General features: G+C 39.4%; 2 protein-coding genes across 7 annotated transcripts in view; one reads left to right on the top strand and one right to left on the bottom strand.

Moving 5' to 3' along the window:
* Positions 1 to 16,910, top strand: part of LOC129763463 (acetylcholine receptor subunit alpha-like) — a 427,268-nt gene that overhangs the window by 130,915 nt on the left and 279,443 nt on the right. The window lies entirely within an intron of this gene.
* On the bottom strand, positions 10,082 to 11,067 carry LOC129761364 (uncharacterized). Its single transcript, XM_055759084.1, has 4 exons — positions 10,974 to 11,067; positions 10,531 to 10,914; positions 10,301 to 10,455; positions 10,082 to 10,165 (listed from the first exon to the last, which is right to left on the bottom strand). Exons 2-4 carry the CDS (start codon positions 10,733 to 10,735, stop codon positions 10,082 to 10,084), a joined length of 444 nt encoding a protein of 147 aa, XP_055615059.1. The 5' UTR covers positions 10,736 to 10,914; positions 10,974 to 11,067.

The following is a 16,910-nucleotide window of genomic DNA, read 5'->3' as shown; positions in this document are numbered from 1 at the left end:
GCTTAGGTCTAGAAAAATTGATGTTATGGATGGCCCGGCATGTTTTCCGGACCTAAACACTGCTGAGATCCTCTGGAGAATGATGGTTCTACGGATTTAAACTGATAATCGTCAATTTTAAATGGTTGACGAGCTTAAAATTGCTATTCTTCAGTCGTGGAATAATATTGAACTGGCAACTACGCAAAACTTGACACAAAGTATATCAAAGCATATCTTTGAAGTAATCAACCGTTCTGGTGGTGTAACAAACTATTAAATGAATTCTGAATTATTTTTCATCATTACCTCAGGAAAAAGTGCTAGTCATCGTATTATTTTGAATAGGCGTTCATAACAAATTTGAACAATCAGTCTTACAATAAAATAAATAAATTATTAAGTAGATATTTACCAGCGCTTCAGCACTTGTTCGTTTCGGAATGTAAAATAAATGCATCAATGAATGCCGTATGTTTGTTAATTGAAGTGACTTTTTTGTTCGCAGTGCGTTTGTACTTAATTAATTAATGCAATAAATTGGTGTCATCTATAGTTTCTCTCGGACTACGGCAATACAAAAGATCACCGAATACATTATTGCCGTTCTACGCATAGTTGTTTCATGTTCCAAAATCAGCATCTGAGAAAAACGCAATCAAAGCATTGTTGCATATTTGTCTACCAGAAGCTTGAAGCATTTCAGTTCAGCAATACACCGGGTTTTTTATTAGCAGTAAACTATTGTCTGATGAAATGTGAATAGTTCCCCTCATTTGAATCAATCAAGCTTGGTTCAAGAATTCATGGTGGGACTGTTATGCCTAGAATATCAACATGAGACAATTGAACTTGGTGTAGTTTTTTGAAATACTAGGAACAAACAATATGTTTTCTGGTGTTTTCCGAATTATTATGCATGAAAATATCGTTTTATGAAGAAGGGAGTGATCTGTAACACCTTTGCCGAATATAAGTGTATAAGGTGTACAAGTGTTTTGTTAAACTTTTTTGACGTAGGACTACGTCTAACCGGAAGATATAGGGAGTGAAATGAAAATCTAGGCACTGAACAAGTAGGAAAAAATGCAATATTTGAAACGCTTATAACTCGAGCATTTCTCAATAGATCGCAAAGGTGTTTGCATCAATTGATAGGAAATATATCTACGCATCTATCATAACGAATAACATTTAATTTTTCTTGAGATAAACAATTGAATAATTGTGAAATATCAAGCATTGTCCAAATGCACTATGTGCCCATTTTTGATTGGTCCATTTTGTGCTCCTCAAATCGTACCGACCAAAACGGGCAATCAGAGCAGCAGCGAAATACAACGAAGCACGATTGGAAAGGAAAAAGAAAAATTATGAACGAAACATTGGTCGCAGTCTCACACATGCGTAATTCTCGAGCCAGCCATTCAGCTTAAAAATCCCCGCTCCGCTGCCGTAACGATCATTCTCATTCAAACCGTACACCACATCGTTTCGCATCACATCACATCAACAAACCAACACAAGCAGCCATGGTTGGATATGGCAAAGGAGGAAAAGTGAAGGGAAAGCCAAAATCCCGCTCGAACCGTGTTAGTCTGGAGTTCCCCGCAAGGGTAGCTAGGCCGAGCGCGTTAGTACCAAGTGCACCAGTCCACCTAGCCGCCGTTATACAGTTTCGGCCGCCGAAGTGATCGAGTTGGCTGGCAAAGCTGCTCGCGACGATAAGAAAACCCGCATTCAGAACAGACCACATTCGGTTCGGTGGACATCAATACAACAATGGGCAGTTGCAGCGAGTGGCGAGTGGCAAACGCAATCGCAAAACAGCAGCAGGTAGCAGAAGAAAAAAGTTTGTTCTTTATACAAACTGCTCTGGTGGCAAGTCCAGAACAAGGCGGCATCGAGGGCGTTCGAAATGGTTTTTTTTTCAAAACCACGAGTACTAAGTTTTCTAAATTGGAACCATTCCATAAAACACGGCGCTTATCAGGGCTATTAAACCTTTCAAAAAAGAGTTTACGAAATACAGTTCAATGCATTCTAAAATATTATCCAAAATAATAATAAAACACAAATTGACTTTTTTCATAATTTGTTGCCAGGATATGATGAGTATGAGAATTTGGCAGTTGTGCTGAGCTTATTGATGGTTGGGGACTTTCTCGATTATTCAATTTTCACCAATTAAATTGCTTCCAGATTGAAAGTACAGTAATTTACATTTAGTTCGACATTTAGCTAATTGGACGGACCTGTAATGTGACATATTTAGTTGGACATTTTTGTAAACATAGAGTTGGGGGCCTAATTATGACCCAACATGTCCCAAGCTGGATGGGAAGAAATTTTGCAACTGTGGAAGCTGTACCACTATCATCGCAAATGTTCAATTACAGCTTAAAATCGCCTCCAATGCGACACTGAGTGGTGCTTCGGCATGTCGCATTAAATGTAATTTACAGTACAACATGTCCCAAGCTGGATGGGAAGAAATTTTCCAACTGTGAATCCTGTGGCGAGTGGCAAACGAAATCGCTAAACAGGTTTAGCCGAACAAGATGAGGATATCGAGTGATAACAAAACAATAAACTCTTTAGATTAAAGATGATTTTGTGGTCCTGAAAAGGGCCCTTTTTTGGGTTTGCTCCGAATCTTTATTTGGTGCTAGTATACTTCTTCACCGCTTTGGTACCTTCGGAAACGGCATGCAAGTTCACCGGGCAGCAACAGACTGATTGCGATCTGAATTTCCCACGCCGTAATGGTTACCGCTTATTGTAGTGGGTTAGACGTGAGGCTTCCGCTACGATACGCTCAAGGATGCATTGACGAAGCTCATGACGCTCATCGCCTTCGATGAGAAACCGATGTCGGAATGATCCTAATTCAGCACCTTATCATGTAGATAGCATATGATTCCTTCTCCTTCTTCTTGTCGGTTTCCGAGATATTCTTCTGCGCCGTGCCGAACTTTTTGGCGGCTTTTCCACTATTCCACTAGTCTTCGGTGCCTTCGTGTTTGAACAACTGCATGTGCATCCAACGAGCGAACAAATCGTAATGAATATATTTTTCTTCTTCTTTCTTTGTTTTTAAGAGGCTTTAAACTTTGCAGTTCATTCGCCTCTACTATATATTTTTTTGCCATCGTTGCCTTTTAACGCTCATTCGTTCGTCTCGTTGGACTCGCCCCTTTGGCTGAGTCTGCTGATTTGTCTCTATCCTGTGAGCGTGTACCGCTAAAGTACAAAACGCGCGGACCCGGATCGCATAACATCAACAAAGCAACACAAGCAGCAACGTGGACGTGTGGACGTGACAAAGGAGGACAAGTTAAGGGAAAGGCAAAGTCCCACTTGAATCGTGCAGGTTTGCAATTCCCTGTTGGTCGCATTCACTGACTGCTCCGCAAGGGTAACTAGGCCGAACGGATTGGTGCCGGAGCACCAGTATACCTAACAGCGGTTATAGAGTTTCGGCCGCCGGAGTGCTCGAGTTGGCTTACAAAGCTGCTCACGACAATAAGAAAACCCTCCTACAGAACATACCACATTCGGTTCGGTGGCAACAACTAGTTCCAGCGAGTGACAAACGCAATCGCAAAACGGCAGCAGGTAGAAGAAGGAAAAAGTTTGTTTATACAGACTGCTTTGGTGGCAAAACCAGCCACCGTAAAACACGGCGCTTTTCAGGGCCATTGACCCTTTCAAAGAAGAGTTATTAAAAGTTATTCACAATACCAATGCATTCTAAAGTGACATAATATGACATATAATATGAACTGAATTATTTTGTTTATGCTTGTTTTTGAGCTTATTGGTGGTTAGTGTTTTTTAAATTGATCATTCAGCTTTCACAAACCCATATATGGTTTCCGGATGAAAAATGGGTTCAAATTACAACACATTGTATGCAGGATGGCATTAACGAATTTCCTCAATAGCAAGAACTGCTTCCTTTGGTTGATAAACGATGTTGAAAATTGACTGACGTTACATCTGCATTGTATAGAAAAATAACTAAGGAGCAACATGATGAGCTATGTATTTCCTGCTGCTCTGTTCTTATTTTAAAGGACTTTAATCCGAAGGTCATGGTGCATCCGTAGCCGAGTGGTTAGCGTCTCACATTATCATGCCGGGTGTTCGGGTTCGATTCCCGTTCTGGCCGGGGGATTTTTTCGTCAAAGAAATTTCCTTCGACTTGCACTGTGATCACGCGTATTCTAGAGCTTGTCCCTCGGAATACATTCAAGGCGTGTTATTTGGCTTAGAAAATCTCAACTAATTATTAATAAATGACGCTAGTTAATGCATACGTTGAGATGGCAAAAGTTCCACAGGGAACGTTAACGCCATTCAAAAAAATCCGAAGGTCATCCGTCCCTGTATTTACTGTTGGTTTTTCAGAACGCTTATAGCTCGTTTATTTCTCGACAGATCCTGGAGTTCGTCTCCAAAACCTCAGTTCTTTTTCATTTTTATTTACTTTGTTTGCGGAGACTACAAATCTTACAATTCATTCGTCTCCGAAACCACAGTTAAGGTACGGTAATGTGCTCAATAGTGAAATATATGATAGTGAATGAGCTGATGACTACCTATGCATTCCCTATCACAGCCATCATTTTGATTGTACGATATGTGTATACGCCAAAAGATGCCCGGTGTTGAACATTTAATAAGGACAAAGCCTTCAGAAAAAACAATGTATTTAAAATATATATTTAGAAAAAACTGTCCCCTTTGTATAGTCCTACGTCACTCTGGTTATGTCCCCGACATTACCCACCCGTCTTTTTTATTTGTTTGAGAATAAGTTCTTTTTCCAAACCAGAAATGAGTGCATTAGCCTTGCTTAAAGCGTGACATGAAATTCTTGTACTTTAACCGATTTATTCGATATTGATCTACAAAAAATACATGGCGGGACAGTTATGAATAGAATATCAACATGGGACAATTGAGCTTGATGTTGTTTTTTTTTGAAGCTGGTGTAATATGACTACTAGACCACCCGCGCGATAATAAACAAAATTCTAAATTGTTCAATGCCCCTAAGGCAATAAATCCCCCACGAAGACGCCGAGCAACGCAAGCATAAGTATTATTCGACTACAATCCTCTTTACTGGGCCAAGGGTCTGTTTATTATTTATGGTTGCGTAACTCGATGCGAACCAAGCGTGATTGTACATTTGCTTTCTTTCCGCTTTGCCGCTAGCCTCGGCAAGGCCACGAATAGTAAACACATGTGCACGAACCCCGCTGGGTGCCGGTCTTCCTTGTTATTAATTCTGGCATACTACAATACAATTCTGGTTCCGCACATGGTTTTCTTTAGAGTGCGTCTGACCACGCCTAGAAATTATTATATGTAAAATAGCTAGGTACATAGGAAATAAGACAATTGAATAAAACCAAACGTGCGGCACTTGGGCCACACAGTCGAGAAAGCTACACCAAACGTAGCAGTTATCCATCTCGATCCGAAAGACCAAAAAGTGACTTACCTACATGGCGACCAGTGACAAAATTCTAAGTCCCCGGACGGACTTAGAATGAGTGGCGCGAACCGAAAGGATTAAGTGACGCGCTCGTGATTTGCTACACAACGTTCGTTGTTGGTTGTGAGAACTTTTACCCCATTCGCTAGTGCTTTGTCGAAAAATAAGTGAACGAACCCTCAATGTCTGGTGAGAGATACTCGTTAATAAACCAGGAAGCGTGAGACAAAGCAGTTGGGTGCACGCACGTGAAGTATCATGTGTACTGAAGATACTGATGGCAAAGTGAAACTCAAGTAGAAGTGCATTTGACACTCAGAAAAATATTGTGCATTGTGAGAATACTTGTGATTGTGACTTTTCGAAATATACGAACATGCTTTGGAAGATCACTGATTCATCAGAATCCCGATATTTGAGACTACTCGGAAGAAACTACGAATAAAATTTACGCCCCACGTTCAGGATCGCTGCATTGTTTGGTGGCACATTTAGTTATCAAGTGTTACGAAGGATTAATTTTCCAACATCGTGGATTGCACGAGGAATTAGATGCTGGATTTTATGTGAGACACATTACATCTAGAAAGCTAAACATGGAGAAACACACAGTTGATGGAAAAATCAATTTGATCACCGTGAAATAGACCCGCCTGTGATTTCGTGGTCATCGTCCATAACACACATATCCTACACTACCAACACCGTGTGAAACAATATCACAACGGTAGAACGTTTGTTCGCACATCAGCCTACAAAACCAGGCGCACTACATCTCGTACAATTTGGATGCTGGATTCACCTGCCAGACAAACTGCATTTTGCGAAACTGTAACTAAACAACCGATGATTCATAGACGAAATGTTCCTTTAGCAAGGAGTTGTTTGCCGGGAACCACAAAATCGCCCAAGCAGATAAAAGCAACCATCTCTGCGTTGAACAACTCCCTCATGCATGAAAATCTCAACAATCAGAGCATAGAAAGAACACTTGTCCAAGAGATGGGGATGGGGTAGGTAGGTGAATGCGAAGATTGCCTGCTGGTTGATGTCATCCTCTCATACTTTGTTCTCTCCACTTTCCAGTTAGATCTGCATCACTACTCCTAAATCAAACTTAAATCCGCCCCGAAAGGAAGTGAAAACAATACCGTATTTTTGCACTGCTCCATAAATTTCGTCCCATTTGTGTGAGCTTCGCGTCGCGGCCGCTTTGAATGCTGTAAATGCGGGAAGGAAGGCTTTTTTTCTTGACAAGCTGAAAAGGTATACCACTCACATGAATAGCAAGCAGAAATAATAATAGTGTTCATATTAGTTTCCTTTCGCTGACGACATATTCCATTTCCGAGCTAGTTTTCTTTTTACAATACCCGGTTCTTGGCTTTCATATACTTTCAAAAGCTTTTTTCCTGTTGTTTAGCTCAGTACCCACTCGTTATGTGTGTGTGAGGATGCAGTAACTACACCGCAAACCACAGCTCACAACCCGGGGCCCGGGGATTGTTCAGCCATCAGCAGTAACTTAATGGCTGTGGCAAAACGACAGACGACCGACCATACGGTACACAACGTGTGAACAAAGGTTTTCAGGAAAAATGAACATTGGTTGGTACATTTATATATTTGTTCTTGCTAGTAGTTTGTTATTTTCTTTTAGTCGAAACTTCTATAGTTATATGCAACGTCAGGCCAAGATTGTCCCCATATTGGAATATAATTATTTTATTTCCATGAGAGACTGTTAATCACAATTATTGCGAGTATAATATGCATAGAGCAATTTGCCAAAACCACATATGTACTATGTAGAACTTGAAAGAAACAATGTTGTTTCTCTCGGCTGATTGTGTCTAGTCGCTAGTAACAATATAAAATCTATTGCTCCATTGACACAGTTTCCGGGTTTTAGACGGGATTGACGGACTCTGAGAAGACACCTTCGGTGACTGCTAATAGGAGGCATGTCAGACCTCAGTATGTAAAGGTGAGGAAATTATGGAAGGAAGGAAGAAATCGCGCCCTCGCACAAACCGGCTGTAAACAGGTATCGTGAAAAGTCCTATCAAAACAACGATTCACCCTCCCTCAAATATCTCAGTAAAACATTATTCCACTTTTCCACACCCTCCCCGTTGTCCAGCTGCCACCTTTGTTTGTTTTATTTGCAAAGAACAAAAGTATCGGGAAAGTTGGACCGACCACAGTACCCTGGCATGTTTCGGTGGAGAAAGCAATTTTATAATTCTTCAAAGCCGCTCCACGGTCAACACAACACAAAACAGTACGGATGTTGTGAAAAACATCGGATGATGAAGAAAAAATACTGTGGGAAAAGAAGATATAAAGGAAATTGCCTTCACAAGCACAAAGTTGAGTGCCAGAGCTTCTTGTTTTGTAGCCGCCACTGAAAGGTGTGGAAACAATAAGATATCAGTTTGTAATATATACTGGCTGATCTTACCTCATAGCCGGCAGATGGCGCCAAACTGTGGGCAGGTGCGCCGATTGTAAGGACATAGACGAAGCTTCTCTAACACGTTCAAATTATGGTCTTATTTCACCCACTTGACAAGTGGGTGGTGAAGAAGAAAAATGAATTGCCCCGATAAGCTAGCCGGAAATTAAGGAACTTGAATCGTTAAATTCCTGGCAGATTATAATTTTATGCTTATCATCGAAAATGTTTTCGTAAGAATAGCACCGAAAAATGTGGGGGAGGGACAGAGCACAATAGACTTGTGCTTACCTTTATTGATGTTAATGGTTTAGCGAAATGGGTGTATTTTCTAAAGAACGGTCATTTCAACACGCAATGACTGATACTTGATGTAGAAAACTGCCTTCTTTTGATACTACCACCAAGAGAACGCGACTGCTTTTAACACCTACATTTGTAAATCATGCTGCCGCTTTCTCTTCCGAATGTTTACGAGAGTAATCATTTTTATTTTAAGCCTGGACAACACTGAGCTACGTTTTATCATTTGAGCGAAGAGCAATTTTAAATGTTTGTTGAAAAAATATTTGATAACACTTCCAGCGTCAGGATACGAAAAAAATGAAATAAATTAATGAAAAGGAAGAAAAAAATACTTTAACATTTTTAAGCTGGAAACAAACGAATTGAAAGTTTATGAAATTTTTATGTTTTTTTTTTCTAGCATCGTAGCACAGGAGAACTTCGATATAACGCACACATTTTCAATGGACGAATTGCATGCCAACTCGTCTTTTGTAACGGGTGTTAAAAAAAAAGCGAGAATTTTTTTTAATCACATATAAAACTTTTTTTTTATCATCGATTTCAGTATTTTTTATTAATAACATAATGTATTTTCTTCAAAAAAATGTCAGTGAATGTTTGAGTAAGGGCCGTGGTCTGCTGTTCGACGCAACTTTGTCGCGATACTCTCACAAGAACGTTGTACGGCACATACGTCCATTTTCTGGATACAATTCCGGATTCTTGTGGTCAGTTGCTTCGTGTCGTTGGCCCTCCATTTGTTTTTATACACTAGGGCACTGAGTGAGCCAAAGAAATCCTTTATTGGGCGGCACTGGGGCAAGTTTGTTGGGTTACGATCTTTCGGCACGAACGGTATCTTTTTCTCCTCAAGATACGCCAGCGTCTTCTTACGTAATGGGCAGACGCCTTGTCCGGCCAGAAGACGTACTTCCCATCTACGTGATGCTCGTTCAGGAACGGCAGCAGGATTTTATCGAGGCACTCTTCTCGATAGATTTGTTGGTTGATCAAAATGGATCAAAAAGTACAAGTTCCCTTACTGCATAGGGGCTCTTGACTGCACTCATGTGCTCATAAAACGGCCACACCATTTTGCCGATGAATTCGTCAATCGTAAAGGATTGACGTCATTGAACGTTCAGGCAACGTGCAATGGACGAGAAATGTTCACGAGTGTGGAGTGTCGGTGGCCTGGTTCTGTCCACGATGCCAGAATATGGAGAAATTCCGCCATTCGTGAAATACTCTCCGACAACAACAGCGATGCCGTTATGCTAGCATATGAAGCATACCCTATAGCGCCTTGGCTAATGACGCCATTTAAAAACCCGTCATCTGCAGAACAGAGGTGCTACAACATTATGCATACTAGGGAAAGGGTGATAATCGAACGGGTATTCAGACAAGCTAAACAACGATTTCCCATTTTGCAATCAAATGTCCGCATATCAACGGAAAGAGTCCCACAGATGGTCGTTGCGTGCTTCGTGCTCCATAATGTGGCGAAGATAATGAATGATGAAGATTTCACGTTGCCGGAAGAGTTACTTCAGCCAAACTATGTACAGTTCAATGGGGGAGTCGATGATGGCAACTCTATTCGCCATAGAGGACAACGTCGTCGAGATGCAATTGCGATGCACATCAAAATCAGTTATAATATAAAAAATATTCTGCCTTTAAAACTTTATTAATTTAACTTTAATTTAAAAAATATATACAAAAAAATATATACACTTTCAGATGATCATGTTCTCTTTGAGTTTTTTGATTTTCAGGACAGCAATTTCCTTTTTCAGAACCAACAACTGCATTTATTTTTGGTGTCGCTCTTCTTGGTTGGCTTACAATACATCTGTATAATCCTGTTGCTTTTTCAGGAACATAAGTTGCTCCTCACACACTGTTTGTTGTGTTCTGCCACGTGTCTGGAATATAAAAAAAGAATTAAAAAACTATAAAAGTTCTTTGAAGAACAATTTTAGGAGAGAAATGGGAATAAAAATACCATTTTAACTGAGAGAGCATGAAAAGTAAAAGTAGAATTAAAATAAAACACATACCGATTTTTGATTTGTTTTTAGTGTTTGACACGCTTGACTCGGCGCCAGAAACTCGTTCTGCAAGCTGTTATAATCATAATCATCAGAAGAATCATGCTCCTCCTTCGGTGGATCCTTCCTCATTGCAATATTTTTGCTTCCTACTGCCAGACCATCTGTAAAAGTTATGATAAATGATAACATTTCATAAGTTTCAATATAATTGAAATAATTAGATAATTTCTACTTACACGGAACGCTGATGATGCTGGGATTGTCAACACCCCCCAGCAGTCCATAAAACTTTTCTTGCGGTTCGTTGAGCACAATTTTAACGTTCCCTGTTTTTTTGGTATCCGTTTTTTCTTTAACAGCGGTCTTCATGTTATTGATTTTCTTCAATATTTGGTCGCCAGAGAACTCCAATCCACATCGGATGAACAACTGCTGTCGCATCGCCGCCAACGCTATTTTTTTCTTCTCCCGCACAGGTGGTGTTTGCGATTTGGAAAGTAAAATTTTTCATACTTTCTCCAGTACATCCACAAACACAGCATACATTTGTTCCTGATTAGATTGATTCTTCCTCTTTCTTCCGCTACCGCTGCTGATTGATTTTTCGGCAGATCCTTCGACTGTAAATTTATGATTGGAAACTAGTGTTTTTAAGCAACAATTAAAAAACTCAACTTACCATCATCTACCAGAACAATCTCTTCGAGTACCTCGATGTTTTCGTGGCCAAAAATCATTGTTATAGATTTTTTTTTTCAATGAAAAGATCACAACACGGGCGAGAAAAGTGACGTTTTGAAACCAAACAAAAACAATCAGTTGACAGATGTTTGACAAAGTAAGAACTATGTTCGAATTCGAACATACGTTAAAATGAAATTAGTAAAGTAAACTTTTAATCATACGGATTCAAGTAAATACTAGGAAAGTTTACTTTACTTGGAAACGGGCAGAATAAGTAAATACTTTTTTTTATTCATACGGCCTATTGAGACACAAAATAATTATCATGTAATACTTATAAAATATTATTTTTTTCGGGCTTTATCAAACTCATTTCAGAATTCCGTTTCTACAGATGTATAAACAAACTTTTTTGCATGTAGACCATATTTTTAATGTTTTATTCTTTTTACAACATCCAATTCGACCGGTTTTTCATCTCCTGAAATTGTGCTTGATTCTGCTGAAGTTTTCTTCATACTTTTCATTTCTTGATATTTAGTGGCAAGTTCCTCTGCCACTACTGAAACAGCAAATTATGTTGCGATATATTTTCTCCGGTTGTTTGCTTGTATAAAAACCAAGCATTTATACCAGCCAAATTTGCTGGTTTGGTTGCTGAAGATACTAAAGTGAAAAAATATCGGTGGTTATGTTCCTTCCGCATCCTGTGTTGATGATGGTCTCTGCTCATCGTTATCCAAATACGGAAATCTATTTACGCCTAGCTGACCCGGCGAACTTCGTCCCATCCAAAATTAATATTTTGATTTAAGTCATTTCGAATACTCAAGATCCCACACAAATTATTGTTATGTACGTGATCTATACTAGCGGTATATAATTTATTTTTTGACATATACATCTGACGCTAACCAAGACGCATTAAATCTGATACTAGGTAAGGGTAAAACTCGAGGAAGGAATCTTCCGATTACAGATGTCATCGAGAATTGGGTCTGAGAACAGTTCGATAATATAATGACGAGTTCTGGTAAAAGTACTAGAAAATTTATTGTAAAAGGAATTTGTAAAGGGTCAAACAGTTCTGCGATTGAACCTCTGGACGTTCGCTTAGTAAGAAAACGTGAATTTTTGAAAGTATTTATAACAAAAAACCATTTTGCGCGAGACGAAGTTTGCAGGGTCAGCAAATTTTCTTTAAAAGTATTCCACATCTCCAATATGAGAGCAGATTTGTCAGTCGGCAACGCTGGCTTAGTTCTTATTCTATAAATATGTAAGGTTAAAATTTCATGTTTCACACGCACCACGTGTATATAAAATTGCGATAAAAGCATCTAATTCTGCAGAAGTTAAACAGAGATGAACCAGCCTTCGGCTGAAAATTTCTTTATTAAAGAACGAAAAAAGAACTCCATTCGGATCCTAAAACTCGGCTTCTCTGCACATTTTTACGTGTTCATAGTTCATATTTCAAAATAATGGACGCAGTGCTTCACACCCAACAGGGGGAAAAAAGGATAAATTTTTGAACTTGTATTTTGATACTCTGTAAATAATAAATTACGAAATTTATTGCTTACTATTTTTATTTGTTCATTACTTAGGTATGACTTCAAAAGAAATAAAATTTGCAGGAAGTTTGAGTTTCAATGCAAAAAAAAACATTATAAAAACATATATTGAACGTTTCTCTGAATAAATCACTTTCGTTTGTTCAAATATGATCTTGCAGAAGTCATTCCGTAATGTCCGGTTTCGGTGCTGAAAAGTTATATTCTTTTTTTTGCATCATGAAGCAGCAGAATCATACGGACTACGCAAGTTGAATGATTCAAATTATGTTACTGCCACAGAATCTGACCCAACTACGTCAGTGAATGCTACTGGACGATCGAACAGTTAGCTAGATACTCAGGGAAGAGTAGTCAGATTATATTTTTATTTTTAACACTTCTATCCCTTGTGTTTTTCAACTCTGCTTACTTTTTGTCACGATTCCACTCCTCAATGCTGTTTAGAGCAGTGTTGAAAAAAATCGTTTTCGCTAAGCTCAAATGCATAGATTTTCGGGCTAGGTTGCATCGAAAACCTATGTACTCCAAACGAAAATCAAAATGACAGATCCAGACAACCAGTGAATACGAGCAAATGAACTTTTGTTCTTCAATATGTTTTGAAGGTTATTTTTTCACCCAGTGTCATTTTCATATTGATAATTCGAGACGTCAGAAGTGAATCTCATTTTAGCTAAATGAATATCAGCTGTTGTTTACTTATAACCTGAGGATGCGGTGTGCGGATGGTTTTTATTTAGTTCTAACTTTTATTGTATTGTTGCTTGCAATACGATAAATACAGCGTTTAGGGATCGTTCGTGGTTTTTTGCTTGTTTCTATCCAAATGTTTTATGAGCCCGTGCTGCTTTGCAGCTGCCGTGTTTGGAAAATTTACTGCCAGAACGAATATCATTTCGAATGTGATGAATATCAATTTGATGCTTTTGATATTTGAAGTATAAATAACAGCGGAGTTGTGAACCCCACTCAATGCCACATTCATTCATTATAGCAAATTTGTTCATGCGTCAGCGATATGAACAAAATGAACTCGTCTGTTATTGTCATCAATATAATGAGGGAAGTGTGTTTCAAGCTGAAAAAAAAGGCATTTACACTGAAATAAAATCATTTTCGTTACTCGTGACTCGTGATCTGATATTCTAAGACACTGGTTTAGAGCAATTATATCTCGCTGGCGCAGAAAATATGTTTATGTTAAATGAACGCGAATGAAAACAAAGAATCACTCCATTAGCGTCATTGATAGTGTGCTGTTAGTGTGTACCAGCAAATTTTATTTTGCGTTTGTACGTCGCAAACAAAATTGACTTTCGCGTGTCAAGCAGTATAACTACCGACAGCAGTTTCTCACTTGTAACACAATTCGCACTCTTGAAGACTGAAAAGTGTTACTAGCAACACAGTGATTAGTGAGAAACAAAACCTTTCTCGTTTTAGTCGCTCGCCGCTAATGGTGACCGTATGATGACGTAATTATTTATGTATCATTCATCGCTCTTGTCTTGTCTGTGCAACTATTATTTACTTTGTGGCTGCCATACAAATGAAACACAAATTTCTGCATTACTCGAGAATTAATCAAGCAAATGAAACCAAATTTGGCATGTGGAGGTTTTAGGGTGCAATAAATGTTTTTACGGTGGTTAGACACTCCACCCCCTTCTTTAAGGGGGAGCTGCCTTACAAACGAAACACAAAATTCTCCATTATTCGAGAATTAATCAAGTAAGTACAACAAAATTAGGCATATGGAGGTTTTAGGGGACACGAAACGTTTCTGTATTGAATCGACACTTCTTCTTCCTCTCTAAAAGGGGCTGCCATACAAATGAAACACAAATTTCTGCATAACTCAAAAACTAATCAATCAAACGGAGACAAATTTGGCATGTGAAGGTTTTTGAATATGAGAAATGTTTTCCTCTGAAATGGAGATGGGGTTCCGTAAAAATAATACACATATTTCAAACAAACATATTCCAACCAAACATGACAATTGAATTTTTTTTTAATGTGATAAAACGCACTCCTATATCTTCTTCTATCTATATAAATAAAAATGGATCACCGAATGTGTTGATAAGAGCAAAACACGAGGAAGGAATTTTCCGATTTAGTGCTGTATTTATTCTAGCATATTTTCTGTATCAAACATTTATTTCATGTAACGGAGAAGCATGTTATTTGCAAGTGGTTGAAAAATCTTGAACGAGTACTGTGTCTGAAAATAATCTGTTATTATAATGACGAGTTTTGGTAGAAGTACTAGGAATCTTATAGTAAAAGGTAATTTTAAAGGGTAGATTTTCTAATCAATGAACATATCTGCGATTGGACCTAGGAACGTGCGCTTAGTAAAAAAACGTGAATGTGATAACGAAAAATAAATTTTGGGCGGGACGAAGTTCGCCGGGTCAGCTAGTAAATAAATAAATATTCAAATCGATGATTTTGAATTGAGCACATGTTTTATTTACACATTTATGGATACGGTGCTAAACACATTACCATCCAGAATTTGAGGAGTAAACAAATACTGATGATCAGAATCAACAAGACGAGCAAGAGAACAAATGATGTTCAACTTTACATTCATCATTGGGTTATTCGTGCTAAAGGGTGTGTCACATCAAATTGCATCACGGAAAAAACGCTGTAGAAATTTAATTTTTAGGAATTATATCTTCAGCTTTCACTTATAATCAGATAAGAGTGTATAGATCACGTTGGCCATGCTTCACTGTCAATTTTTCGTAAATTTGGAAAAATGTCGTCGAACGAAAAAGAGCGTCGTGAATTAATCCTGTGCACTCATTTCGAGAATCCAGAGTTGTCACATCGGGACATCGGTAAGATGCTGGGAATCGTCCAATCCACGGTCAGCAGAGTACTAAAACGATACTTCGAGAACCTAACCATCGACCAGAAGGTGAAGAACGGCAAAAATGGATGCTCCGTCAGTGAAAAAGATCACAAGCGCGTAGTTAAGCAGTTTAGACGTGATCCGAGAAGTTCGGTCCGGGATGTCGCCAATAAGCTGAATTTGTCAAGTTCATTCGACCAGCGGACCAAGCAGCGGGAGGGCCTGCGTACATACAATGTTCAGAAGGCTCCTAACCGCGACGAAAGGCAAACATGGTGGGGAAGACGCGAGCCCGGAAGCTGTACACCGAAATGCTGACGAAGCCGCATTGCCTGGTAATGGACGACGAAACCTACGTCAAAGCGGACTTTCGTCAGCTGCCGGGCCTGTTGTTCTTCTCCGCAGAGGACAAATTCAGCGTTCCGGAGGAGATTCGCAAGCAGAAACTATCCAAGTTTGCCAAAAAGTACATGGTGTGGCAAGCGGTCTACTCTTGCGGAAAGCGGAGCGCCCCTTTCGTGATGACCGGCACGATAAACGGGCAGGTTTACCTTAAGGAGTGCCTACAGAAGCGCTTACTACCACTATTGAAGCAGCACGAGGCCCCGACCATCTTCTGGTCGGATCTCGCTTCGTGCCACTATTCAAAGGACGTGTTGGAGTGGTACGAAGCCAACGGGGTCACCTTCGTGCCAAAGGAAATGAACCCGCCCAACGCGCCGGAGCTTCGCCCAATAGAGAAATATTGGGCGATTATGAAGCAGGCCCTCCGGAAGAACCCAAAAGTTGTCAAATCGGAGGCGGATTTCAAGAGAAAATGGATTTCTGTTAAAAAAAAACTACAACCTGACGTTGTACAGAACCTTATGGATGGGGTAAAGAGGAAGGTGCGAGCATACGGGCTTGGGCTCGAAGTATGAATAAAAAGAAAATGCCAAAAGTTGTTTAATAGTTTTTATTTTACTGTCTAGAATTTTCAAAAGGATCGGTCTACTGGGCGAATTTCTACAGCGTTTTTTCCGTGATGCAATTTGATGTGACACACCCTTTATACGATATATTGTTGCAATTTGATGGGGAGCTAAATGATTCCTTACAAACGAGGCATAGCTGTATCCTGAATCACGTTCTCGTCTTGTGAAAACAAGATATGATTCCGTACTTTGTTACTTCTACAATTATTTTCATGATAATTTCCCAACAGTGCACTGTAAGTTTCCTTCTACCGTAAATTGTTATCCACACAAGCGGGCCGTCACTATTCCGACATTCCGACTTCGCAGTGGGCGGCGGTGGCAGCGTAAACCTTACATCAAACACGTTTTTCCATTGCTCCCAGGGCGTTTCACAAGGTGTTACATTGTGTCGCAGCAAAGAGGCGCACGGATCTTCCCAAGTATATCATCTCCCGGGACGAAGGAAATGACTGCAACAGCGCTCATCTTTGACATCGTTGCCCTTTTACCGCTCACTTTCTCGTTAA

Source organism: Toxorhynchites rutilus, chromosome 1, assembly GCF_029784135.1.
Source record: "Toxorhynchites rutilus septentrionalis strain SRP chromosome 1, ASM2978413v1, whole genome shotgun sequence".
Taxonomy (NCBI): Eukaryota; Metazoa; Arthropoda; class Insecta; order Diptera; family Culicidae; genus Toxorhynchites; species Toxorhynchites rutilus.
This window is presented reverse-complemented; position numbering and strand designations above follow the sequence as displayed.